General features: G+C 60.5%; 1 protein-coding gene across 1 annotated transcript in view; it reads right to left on the bottom strand.

Moving 5' to 3' along the window:
- NIBAN2 (niban apoptosis regulator 2) overlaps positions 1-12,725 on the bottom strand; it is a 31,160-nt gene extending 18,435 nt beyond the window's left edge. Inside the window, exon 1 of the mRNA XM_065035980.1 lies at positions 12,524-12,725. Coding sequence (XP_064892052.1) covers positions 12,524-12,578 — 55 coding nt within the window. The 5' untranslated portion in view covers positions 12,579-12,725. The remainder of the gene's footprint in view (positions 1-12,523) is intronic.
- Between the last annotated feature and the right edge of the window lie 337 nt (positions 12,726-13,062).

The following is a 13,062-nucleotide window of genomic DNA, read 5'->3' as shown; positions in this document are numbered from 1 at the left end:
ACCACCCTCAGGGACAACAATTTCTTCCTCGTGTCTCGCAGGGTCTGGCTATGTCACATCCCTGCCAGATCCCCAGGGACCCACACAGCCACCCACCCAGCCAGCACCCCCACTGCGAGGACACCCTGACAGTGGGATGGAACAGGCAGCACAGGTTTGTCCTTGTCCTGGGTGACGCCCAAGGATCATGGAGCCTGAGGCTTGTCTGGGCGAAACCAGCCTGGAGAGGCAGCTCCTGCTCCTGCCACCCCCTCAACCGGTCGTGCCACTGCAGCTGTCACCAGTCACAAAGCCGTGCACAATGGCATGGACTGGCCGGGTAGGTGACAACCCCTGGACCAGCCGGTGCTGCCAGTGTTGGGGTTTGCACCCCCAAAGGCATGTAGAGAGGTCAGAGCCCGGCCACAGCAGCCCTGGTCTGGTGTCAGTCCCTTTGAAGCAGGGCAGGAGGTGGATCTCACCCTCAGAAGGACTCCAAAAGCTGCCCGAGCTGGTCCAGCAGCCTGGGCTGCCTACGTCCTGCCCTCAGAAGCATCCCCTGCCTCACACATACACATCCCACGGCAGAACCCAGCTCTTATCCTGACCTCCCATATGACCAGGGCCAGCTCCAGCACCTCTTAGAGCGAAGCCAAGGGGAAAAAGAAATGAGCTCCAGGTCTCACCCAGAGACCTTATCTCCTGGAGCACAGCACAGACAGCCCGACCGTGTTCTTCCCTCCAGCTGCCTGCATTTGCTGCCCGTGGTTTGTATCACCACGGTGGGGAGATCAGTGCTCCAGAAACACCATCCTGGCACCTCTGTCTTGCAGAGAGCCCTGTCAGCAGGAAGGCAGAGCTCATTTTCCTCATTACCCTCGAAATCATGTGAAAATGAGAGTGATGCTTTAAATAGTCCAGGCCACGGCCAGCAGAGTCAGCAGATCTGGTAGCAGGGATGTCAGATCTTGCACAGGTTTTGCTGCAAAGTTTTTTTGACCCCCATTCAACAGTGTTACCCTTCCTGCTCTCCATCCTCTCAATGCATCCATGACCTATGGAGGTATCTGCAGGATCAGGGCTGTTGCAGCATCACAGCACGTCCCAGGTGGGACAGAGCCCAGCAGGGTCAGGGACGTGGCTCAGGTGGTTTCCCAGAGCTGGAGACCGGCTTGGGTTCCCCCAGCACTGGGCAGGCTCTGTCGGGGATGCTCAGCAAAGCTGCTCTTCAGATGAGCATCCCCCCATATCCCTTCAAAGATGACTGATCAGCTGAGGTTGTTTCTAATGTAGCAGGATCTTGAGTGGGCAGCAAAGGGTTAACACGTAAGGGGAAAAGGTAGGGGAGGGTGCACTGCTCCTCTGCACCCAAAACAGCCAGCACCCCTCTGGGGACACAGAGCTGCCTCCTGTCCCTTGGGCTGTCCCCTGGGGCATGGCCACCACTTTTGTGTCCTCCCAAGGGCCAGGGAGCGGGTCCCCAAGCCCTGAGCAGGGTGGCATCGCTGCAAGTGTGCATGGCCAGGAGGGAGCACCCAGGGGACGGGGTTCTCCCAAATGCACCCCACGGGGTACAGGGACAGCAGGGACAGGGTGCTGCAGATGAACAGCTTGTGCCTCAAGCAGCACATGTATCCACACACCCCCATGCACAAACATGCACAAACACGCACATACATGCACATACACACCCCGCCATGCACACACCCATGCACACTTACACATACACCCCCATGCACACACTCATGCCCACACACGCCCTTGCACACTCCTACACACACATAAACCCCACCAGGAGAGGCTGAAGGCCACGTCTGACAAATCCATGCAGGAAGAGTCATCCACAACCTCCCTTCAGCCCACATCCCGTTTTGCAAGCCCCAAGCCCCACATCCACACCCTCCAGAGACCATGTCATCCTTCTGCTGCTGTTTAAATACAGTCAGAGGGGTGAGGGTGCCTTTGAAATCCCAACCCTCCCCAGGACCCCCTGGGTTTATGCAGCTGAGACGAGTGGGAGGGGGAGCAGCAGCTGGGAGGCGGGTGCCCAAGCCCTTGAGGGATGCCGCAGGGATGTCTCACCATGGCAGGGAATTTTCCCCCTGATCCAGAAAAAAATAAGAAAATAAAGGACAAAAATCTCATTGAAGCAGAGCCCCCGGGCCAGCTGATCCGTGGCCCCCGCACTCATGACAAAGCCTCTCCTGGCTCATTTCCCTGGCCGCCATGGGACAGCCTGACTCAGGGGGGCCGCAGGAAACCCCCAGTTCGCCCAGCCACCATGCAGGTGTCCCTTGTCCCCTTGTTGCCGGCTCAGCAAGGGGTTGATGGCACAAGCAGATGCGTGGGGGACCATGCCTCTACCCCCGTGAAGGTCCCTCTGTGTCACAGTGGTGATGGCCTGTGCCATGGTGGCAATCCATAGGACATCCCACTGGCAGGGGATGTGTGAGCAGCGTGTGCTGGCCCGGCCAAGCTTGCCAAGGCTGCAGGAAGGAGTTAATCACTAATTTAGCCAGTAAATGATTAGCGAGCGGGGGCAGGTTGCTGGGGAGAGTGGAGGCTCTCAGCAGCCCCAAACCAGTGACACTGACAGGGACATCCATGGGTGGCACACAGTGCCACCAGCCCACACCTCGGGGAGGCAGGAATGGACAGAAGACAATTTCCACCCAGATAAGGGCAGAAGAAAAACAAAAGTGCCCCCCCTTACCCAGCCACTGGCTGCTGGGTGCAGGCAGGGGTGCCGGTGCAAGGTGGGGGGGCACTGCTCATGGGGACACCCTGTGGCATCCTTGGCTGTCCCCAGCATCACAGGGAGCAGCCGCCAGGCTGCCGGTTCCCATGCCCACTGTGTGAGGGGGTAGCGGAGCCACCGGCATTCTGCCTGTGCCAGGCTGGTGGGATGGGAGCCGGGCAGGACGGGCAGTGCCACCATGCATGTGATGCCTGGAACGTCACCCAAGCGCCGACTTTCCCACGCTGGCCCCCTGCCTGTGCCCCATCCCTCGCATCCCGTTCTCGGGCTGCTCCAGCTTTTCCCAGCAAGGGAAAATGGGGACAAGGACATCGCGGGGAGGTTAATGCCACCATCACCCCTCACAGCGGGGCTGCTCCAGCAATCCTGCACTGCTGCCTGGTCTAAATGTGCCCAGGGGGCTTCCTCGCTGCCCCCGGCCACCCTTGTGTGCCCCAAATCCTGGCATTATGCAGACAACAAGTCTGGGCATCCCCCACCAAGGGTGCACAGCACAGCAGGAACAGGGTGCACACATAGATGGGGTGCACAGCACACACGGATGGGGTGCTGAGCCAGACCTCAAACCAGCAGCATCCTATGAGCCCTGAGCACCACTGGAGCTGCTGAGCTGGGAGTTACCCACAGACACATGCTGTCCCCACCAGGCACACAGCCCCGCTGCTGTGTCACCCAGCCTGCCCGCCGGCTCGTCCCTCCACAGTGCTGAGTGGGGCTTAGCGCAGGCTCATCCCTATGAGATTTTGGGAAAGGCAGTGTGACAGGGCACATGATGGCTCTGTGCAGGCTGAGCATCAGCAACACAGTGACAACTCACAGAATGGACTGTGCAAGAGGTGCCACTGTCAGCCGAGCATACAGAAGAGCTGCGAGCTGCTGCATCTCCCTGCAGGAGCAACTCGCAGCAACAACGGGTGCACTCAAGGGGTTAAGCCCCAGCTGGCACTTCAGGATTTTGAGAATTTGAATGAGTTCATTTCCACCCAGAAAACACAAACTCCTTCACATGGGCCTGACTCAGCCTGGCTGAGCATCCCCTGAGCATCCCCCTGGGAGGGGGTTTCCAGCACAGGCTCTCAGGGCGATCCTGGGGCTGGAGGGGACAGGAACCAGCTCCCCAACTGGGAGGACACCGTGGCAGAAAAGGGGCTGAAGATGGGCTTGTTCCTGATAAAAGCAAAATCCAGGTGCTGACCCAGTATCCCTTCATATTTTCCTCTCTCATACAGACCAGGCAAGACTGAAACAGGGAAAAACAAATTGCGGGGGGAGGAAACAAAGACTGGGGACAGTTTCCCTCCCTGCACCCAAATGCACCCATCTCAGAAACCCACCCAAAATTAGCACGGGATGTTGCTGCTCCAGTGTGCTATTGGGATTTAGACTGAGCTTATCTGGAACAATCCGGGAGCAGCCTGCTTCCAGTGCCTGCCCCAGCTCTTTGCTCCTTCCTCTGATGCTGGCACCTGGGACATAGCCCAGCACTAGGGGACCCGGCAGGATGGGGATCGCTGCCTGGCTCCAGCACCATCCCAAAACCCATAGGAATATTTTCAGCTAGAAATCAGCTCGGAGGCACGGGCTGGGCTGGGGCTGAGCCGAGCAGCCGGCTGGCCTCTGACTCACGCCTTTGTGGGGAAGGGTGGGCAGGACGGGGGCTGAGCAGCAGGAAGGGATGAGGCAGTGGAGCCTCAGAGGAGAAACCAGCTGGGCCCAGGCCTGAACCGGTTGATCCTCTCTCGCCCTGCCTTTGCAAGGCTCGGCTCTGCCCCCGGATGAGTCAGAAGCACCCATGGTGCCAGCTCAGGGCTGGGGCACCCGTTGGGGACATGGCACTGTGCTTTGCCGCCTGCAAGGTGCACCCCATCACCAGCGCCCAGCACCCTGAGGCGTCCCCCATCCCGACTGCTGGCAGCACCCTGTGTCCCTGCGGATGTCCCTGCGGGTCTGTCCCCACCGTGGCAGCACCCACCCCGTGGCCCAGCACCGCACCCAGCCGTGGCAGTTGCACCATGGCTGCACCACGGTTGCACCACACCACTCCCCTCCCAGCCCCGAGCAAACAAACTTGCCGACACGGAGCTGTGCTTGGCGCGGCTGCGGCCAGATCTAAAGCAGCCCACGGAACCCACGGGGCCGAAAACAAAGCAGAACATTCAGCAGCGGTTCCTCAGCCTTAGAACAGAATAAAAATCCTCGACTGCGCTTCAGACACCTTTCACCCGCTGCTCCTGCGCCCCAGTCCCAACCACAAAGCTGGACTCAGCCCCCTGCATCAGCCCCACAGCTTGGGGCGCATCCAGCCCAGCAGACAAGGGATTAGTGCCTGGCTACGTGCCGGCGGGTGTTTGTGGATGCTGGTCTCCTGCTGCTCCCCGGGAACAAGGCTGCTGCGGGGCTGTGTGCAAGGAATGTCCATGTGAATAACAAACAGCATTCGGAGCCTTTGAACGTCTCTGGAGAAGCCGGTCAGGGCTGGACTGAGCCCAGCGCGAGATGACTGCCCTGAACCTCCCTGCACAAACAGCCTCCGAGGGATGGGGGCAGGAGAAGACCCCTCCCTGCCCACTCAGCCCTGCCTGATCCCAGCAAGACCCTCCTGCCCCACTCCTTCCCCTTTACCTTCAGGGGTGATACTTCAAAGCCACTGGGCACAGGTGCCCACACAGCACCCCAGCTGGGCTAAACCCACCCCATGTTAAAGTGCCACCTGGCTGGTGGGCACAGCAACCAGGTTCGAGGCCACCAGAAGAGGTGGCTGCACTGGCAGAACAGTCAGGAGACATCCCACGGGCAGGGAGGTGGCTGTGGGGAGGTGAAGCATCCCAATGGAGCAGACTGGCTCAAGCTGGGTACCACCCCCAAACCCCACGCTGGACCAGGACCCACTGCCCTCATCCCAGCTGCAGTCGCATCATCCCACATGTCTCATGCCCCAGAGACCCATCAGTGTCTGGTCAGGCTGGAAAAGAGCTGCCAGCCCTTTGGCGCTCACCCCAGTCTGGTGCTGCCCCACAGCAGGGTGGGACGCACCATCACCCCTCCCCAGATAAGGCCCTGCTCATCTGCCACCACCAGTGTGGCAGCATTGCACCAACTCCGGCATGGTGCCACCTCCACTGTGGCCGAGCCAACACCAGGGTACAGGCAGTGGGACTGTGGGTGTGCACCGAGAGCTACAGGAACAGGGGGGTCCCCAGGGCAAAGGGGTCAGATCAGACTTGGACATCCCTGGGTCTGTCATGTTCCGGGTGCCAGGGACAGCAGGGGGTGGGTGTTCCTTGCTCTGGGATGCCCCAGCAAATGCTTCTGCGCTCCGCAGGGGAGAAGCAGCCGGTCCCCTCGTGCCCCCGTGCCCAGCGCAGGGAGAGGAGCTGATCCTGGCACACTCTCTCTCCACTGAGCTGCCTGGTGACAGTGGGAAACCCAATCCAGCGTGGCGGGAGGAGGCCAAACAAAGACTTTTATGTACATCCACAAAAAACAAAAACCAAGAGGTATTTGAACAAAACAGCCCCGAGACTGTGCTGGGCTCTGTCGCACAAGACAGAGCAGCCTAGCCTCCTGAAACCGTGGCAGGACAGAGGGGCTCCACCTGCCCCACAGCACCCATCCCACACCACGTCCCCGTGCCTGTTCCCTCCGCCCCACGAAGGGCAATGCCCCAGCCCAGGGTGGCCGTGGGATCAGTGTCTCCCAAAGCTGAGGATGCTCCAGAAGCACCAGGGTTCCTGGTGAACTGTGGATGTCTCTTGGCAGTGGGCACCAGCCCAATAGGGCTGGCAACTAGTGCCACGCAGCACAGAGCATCACCAGCGTCTTCCTCACTGCAGGAGGATGGGCAGAGTAAAGCAGCTCCTAGGAGAGAGCCAGACACTCTTGACAGGATGTCCCCAAGGCAGGAATGTTCCCAATGTGGGGACACTCCCAAGGCAAGGCTCTGTCCTTGTCTCAGGTGATGCGCTGCATGCGTTGGAAGCAGAGGAAGGGGATCAGGATACTTCCTATGGCTGAGCCATCATCACTTTGTGTACCTGGGAGCTGGCAGCCCTGCTCTGCTGCCCCATGTAGTGGCACTGCGGTCACCCCAGCTTTGGGGCATGTCCCTTGATGCAGGGAAACCCCTCAAGGGGCATCACGCATATTGCTGAGCAGAGCTGGCAGAGGGAGCCAGCAGAAGTGTCCCATGCCCCAGGAGCCACCAACGCAGCAAGAAGGGAAGGAGGTCCTGCCCTGGGTCCCCTGCCAGCTCCAAGGCAGAGTGTCCCATCCATCCCTGCTGTGTGGGGACATCCCATTGTGGGGACTCCTATGGCAAAGGGATCCAAGCCCCCCAGAGCAGGGCTGGGGACAGATCCTTGCCAGAGAAGGGCAGGAGGGCACAGAGAAGGGCATAGCGCTCTACCAGCCAGAGCTGGGACCTGTGCTGAATGCTGCTGCCCTTTCCCTTTGAAAAAGGGGAAAAGGTGGAGTTTTACTCCTTCCTCCCCCTCCGCTCTGGGCAGGCTGGGAGGAAATCTGCTTGTTGTGAGCGCTGGGCTCTGCTCTGCCCCTTCCTCCCCACTGGCCCCCTAGCACTGGGCTCCCCACAGAGCTGCTGTGGGCACATCCAGGCAAGGGGCAGGGCTCAGGGGCTGGGGGCACAGCCGCTGCCTGCAGCAAACGTGGGGTGATGCCTTCTGCAAACTGGGTGGTGGGACCAGACCTGGGTCCTGCAGGGGCAAAGCAGCTGCTCAGCCCTGTGCTGGGGTGCTCACATGCCTTCAAACCTCATGCTGGCAAGCTCCTGTGGACAAGCATCCCTGGAGCCCTCCAGCCTCTCTGCCTGCTGAAAAGCTCCGAGACACCGAGCCCAGGGTCCTGGTGCTGTGGGAGGCAAGAGCCCTGTTCTGCAAGCAGACAGCTCTCGAGATTCCCCCCATCTCCCTGCCCATTTGGGCTGCCTGCGGGGTTGTGAAATAAAGCCTGGTGGCAGGATGCTGTGAGAGGGATGGAAATGGGGAGGGTGGGTCCAATGCCACTCCCTCCCCACGGGCTGGGACCAGGCTCCTGGGTGTGTCCATAGGACCCACCACTCATTGCATCCCTATGGACCAGGGCTGTCTGCACACCTTCCCTGGGCTCTTACGGTGGCTGTTTCAGTGACCGTCCCCCACCCACATGGCACCTTCGCTGTTCCTAGCGTGGGGCTGGACGTGGAGCACCATGGCTACAGCAGGGCTAGAGGTGGGAGCCAGCAGCTTGTTGCAACCTGCCATGGGGCTTGGGAGCCCCTCAGTCCCCAGGAGGGTGGGATAGAGCTGACAGGGGTGTGCTGAGCCTCCCTGGGCTCTCAGCCAGCCTCTGCTGCAATCTGGGGATGGGGGGAGGTAAAGGCTTGGGAAACCCCAGCTTTTGGCTGTGCTTCCCTTGCAGGGTCCCTGCAATGGGAACGGGAATGTCTGACACTGCAGGGGGGGGGATCCTGCTCTATAGGGTGCTATTCTGTTCTGGGGATGACCCAGAAGAATGGCAGCAATGCCAGCTCTGCTCCTGCTCCCAGGCAGAACAGAGATGCCCTCCCTAAGTACCCCAGTATGCTCAAGGCAATGCTTTTGGATAAGCCCTTGCTGGGGGAGGCAGGAAAAGGGCCCCCAGGAGGGAAGGCAGCTTCTGCCCCAGGGCTGGAGGGCTCCTACCACCTGCCCATGCGGGAGGGCCACCGACACAAGAGGTCCCCACAGCGGGTGATGTCCCCTGCTCCGACACGCTGGCTCTGAGCAAGCCCCATGCCCTGACACGACGGCTGCAGGTAAGCCCTGGCTTGCCAGAACCAGCCCTTCCCCGCTGGCAGGGAGCCCTGACATGCCAGGGGAGTTATTTATTTCACGATGAAAGAAGACACACTCTTCTTTACGAGAAAGCACTCCACATCTCCAGCACATTGCAGTGCCGATCCCTCGGAGCCTCCCTGCACCCGTCCCACCCCAGGGCAGGGTGAGGTTTTCAGCCTCAAGACCAACCCCAGAGCCCAACACCAGCAGCCACTGCCTCCCGTGCTGGTTGGAGCTGAGCTGTGGCCATGGCAAGGAAACGAGTGTCATGATTTAGGAAGCCACAGCAATCTCCCCCCCAGCACACCACAGCCAGACACTTTTCTGTGTTTGCTGGGCACCCCCAGACCCGACCCCACAGCCCATCCTATTGGCACCCAGCTTCCTGGCAGGAGAAGGATGCTCCTCGGTGATGCTGGGGACAAGCAGCCACTGAAGCTCCACAAGTGTCATTGGAGAGGAAAGGATGTGGATTCAGCACCAGGGGTGAGGCTCGGTGTCACCTCTGCCACCATTGCGTGGGCTGGTGTCTGTAGGAATTCCCACCCCAATTAACAGCTGGTTTATTCACAAATTAACGGGCTGGTGACTCCCTGAAGATGCCAGAACAAGGTGTGAGCTCCCAGGAACCCTCCCTGCTCTGCCGCCCACCTTCCCATCCCTCTGGCTGCAGAAACAGCTGGCAGCTCCTGCCACATCCCTGGGCTCTCCCACTCACCCAGGACCACCAGCCCCACGGGACAGAACCAACCAGCTCCTGCCACCCCCTAAAGAAGGTGACCATGGGGCTGGGACGCAACAGAAGAGGAGTTATTCCAGCATGGGGGAAGAACTTCACCCAGCCCTTTGCTCAGTGCACCTATTGCCCCAGACAAGAGGGGACACTGTGCAAAAACCTCAAGGCACCTGGTGACATCTTGGCTTTCCCAGAACCCCTGGCAGGACACCCTGCACCAGCCACCCTCATGTCCCCAGGCGATGGTGGCCGTGCTGGGCATCCTTGTGCATGGCGGGAGAGCGAGCCCCTGCTCCAGCCCACAGAGCACATCGGGAGCAACTCCTAACCCACATTTGGGAGGAAGAGGAGGAGGAAGCAGCCAAAGGGTGTTGACAAACAAGCTGGGTGACTCACCCCAGGACAATGTCAGAAGCAGGGTGGCAGAAGGAAGCACTTACTGGCTGCCCCATCACAACTGCTCCTCAAGCCCATACATGGTCATGGAGACCCTGGAGAAAGGGAGGCAGGAGCTGCTGGTAGCGCTGCCTGACAACCACCCTGGTGTAAATCCCCTGGTGTAAACCCCCAATTGCCCCACCAGCCCCAGTGCAGCGGGACACCCCTGGTGCTGGCACGGATGCTGCCCACACACCTGGTCCAGCAGCTGGAGGATGGTCCAGTCCCACCAGCGGGAGGAAAGACCATGATCCTGAGCCACCAACAAACAAGTCACGCGTGTGTGGCTTGTGACCTTTTGAGAGACGTTGACATCAGCCTCACCGCAGCCACCACCACGTGGGCTGGCACAGAGCACGGGACCTTCGCAGCATGGCTGTGGTGGCAGAGGGGCCCACATCATGCATGGCATGGGAAGGCTGTTTTCACCTCCTTCCTGCCTTTAACCCTCCTGCAATGCTGACAGCTCTGCACCCAGCAGGGAGGAAAAGACCTGGCCCAGGCTCTCCCCGTATCCCTGCAGCACCAGGATTTGCTGCGTGTCCAGCCAGTGCAGTTCTGCTGCTGCATGGGGGCTGCAGCCATGGGGAGCAACACCAAGACCAGAGATCCCCCGTCCCTCCTGTAATTAGGGGTCACGTCAGCCTGGGCAGCTCCTCCAAACTCGCCAAAACTGGGAGGACAACTGGGACGAGTTTCTTGGAGAAGGGATGGATTCCTCCCCGGGTGCCGGCAGGAGCAGCAGCAGTGGAGAACAGGCCAAGTGAGGCAGGAAAACCCGGAGTTTTCCCCGCCACGTTGCTTTGCATGCCTGACAGCAAGTCATGCCTTGCCTGTCGGCTTACGGCCCCTCCCAGCTCTGGGGGCTCTGCACCCAGCGAGCAGCCCGAGCAGAGAGGTGCTTAGCGAACCCAGTAGGCTCCAGTTTCTCCCAGGAAGGTGTCCCAGTACAACTGTGGATCTCCCCTACTCACCCTGAGAGCTCAGAGCTGCAGCACAGCTCAGAACAGGTACCAACTTAATCTCCATAATCCTATTTCACAGGAATATTATTTCCCCCATGAAAACTTGTCTGCAGCCCACACGGGCTGAAACCCCCCTGTGTAACAGCTCAGTCCCTGCCAGGGTGCAGCTGTCCAGCCTGGCCTTGCAAATACCTCATTTCTGGCCCAGCAAGACAGATTCCTGCATAGGAAACCCAGCTGAGCCTCTCCTTGTGATTCTTCCCAGGCTCTTCAGGACTAAGACCACAGGGCTTGGACAGGGAGCAGCCTCTGTACGGAGAACTAGTAAGTTAAAGGGAGATTCGGGATGTGCTTTGAACCCAACCATGTTGCGGAGAGCAAGACTCGACACCGTGTCACACGCAGACTGGATCAGCCGCGTTGAGCTTTAACTGTGCGCCACGAAAACCCCACAGCGTGTTACAAGCTCGCCTTCAAAGTTCACAAACCTGCTGGCGTCCTGCTGAGCCACATACCACGTAAGCATTCCTGCCAGCGTCCCAGGACAGCGGGGCCTGGCCAGCATCAGGTGGGCTCCACCGTACACCATAAGACATCAAGCCCGTGTGCCGGTACCCCGGCAGCTGCACCCTGTTGCTCCATCAGTGCCAGAACCACAGCAGCTTTTTCCCCAAAGACCTTGGGGAAAAAGGACTTCAAAGCCACTCCTGTGGCTTTATGGCGGAGCCAGAGGAAAGATATTGCAGAACCACCACCAAAACCCGGTGATCCCTGAGCCCTTGAGCTCCCAACAAGGTGCACAAGGTCCAACATGAAGCCACCCGATGAGATGCAGCTTTGCGGGGGGGTTGCTTAAGCCAGCGGACAGCAGGGTTTTTCAGCCTGGGGAGCTGAAACCGAAGCACAAAAGGGCTCAGAGGTCAAGTCTTGCCTGCTCAGGAGCCCCAGGGAACGAAGCGCCCGCATCACAAGTGACGCAAGGCGGCTCAGGGCGGGGGGGCACGGCACCCCGACGGAGGGGTGACCCCACTTATGGGGGTCAAGCATGTCACCGCAGGCGCTAATTAGCAGCCCTGCCCTCCCCAGCCATCGCTTTGCACAAAACCGTGCCTGTACAGATGCCGTAATCCCACGTTCCGTGATTCCGGGGCGGCACTGACCAGACATCCTGCGCCGGGCAGACGTCCCGGGACGGCTGGGATCTCAATAACCACATTGTCACCCTTCCCCATCACACGGTGGCAGGGGAACTGCTGTGTCCTGCCCGTGCTGTGGGAGGACAGGGGCATCCTGGGGTACCCCAGGGGTGCAGCCAGTCCCTTCCCCTACCCCAGAACTCTCCCCCAGCATTGCTAAGAGGGAGAAAGTTCATCTGCCGGCCCAGCCCCAGCAAACCCCATGTTGACAGTGGTTTCCCTGCACAGGACCCGGCTTGCCGGCATCTCTCCGGAGCGCAGCTCCCCCCTTCCCTCCCAGCCGCCCGGGGAAGCTCAGCGCACGAACACGCTCCCCGGTCTCCGGAGCCAACACAAACACCCCCGGCACAACCCAGCCTTTCATTTGGGAGGCAGACAGGCACCTCGGCTGCCTCCCTCACCGCCCCCCCCGCCCCGGGCTGTGCCCAGCCAAGGGGACAGGCAAAAACACAGTGAAACTGCAACGTGGTGGAAAGAAAGAAAGAGAAAAAAAAAGAAAAAGTTGAAAGTGCGGGAGAGAGGGGAAGAGCAGCCGGGGGACCCTCGGGAACACGGGGGGTGTGTGTCCCCCGCATGGACTGAGAAGAAGGATGGGGAGAACCCGGGTGGGATACGTGGGGAGCGCGCCCGGGGCTCACCCGCGATGTGCTGGCGGCGACCCTCGTCCAGGTGCGTGGAGACCACATCTCCCATGGCGAGCGGAGCCGGCCGGGCCGGGCGGCGGCAGGAGGAGGAGGAAGAGGAGAAGAAAGAGGAGGAGGAGAAGGAGGAGGAAGGCCGCGCCCGGGGCGGTCAGGCAGCGCGGCGCCCCATGGCAGCCCCAGCCCGGCCACTCCTCCCGCACCGCCCCGCTGCAGTCGCGCCAGCACCCCCCGCCTCCTCCTGATAATTAGCCGCTCTAATTTGCTGGCTGGGGGATGGGGGTGGCTCAAGGAGAGCGGTTGTGCCACCCCCCCCACCCCGGGGTGCTGGGAAGCCCCCCCAGCTTATTGGCATCGCTGTGCCACGTCCCTCCCCACCGCACACAGCGGGGGGACCCTGCCAGCTCCCGCGGCTGCTGGCGCCAGGGAAACCATCCCTGTCTTGGCACCGGCCTCCTCCGCTCCTGACATTGCTTCACGGGGCGATTGCAACACCCGCTCCTCTCTTTCTACCTGCGCCCTCACGCCCAGGTCCT

The sequence above is a fragment of the Columba livia genome, chromosome 19 (assembly GCF_036013475.1).
Source record: "Columba livia isolate bColLiv1 breed racing homer chromosome 19, bColLiv1.pat.W.v2, whole genome shotgun sequence".
Lineage (NCBI taxonomy): Eukaryota > Metazoa > Chordata > Aves > Columbiformes > Columbidae > Columba > Columba livia.
Note: the sequence above shows the minus strand (reverse complement) of the source record. Positions and strands in the feature narration are given on the sequence as shown.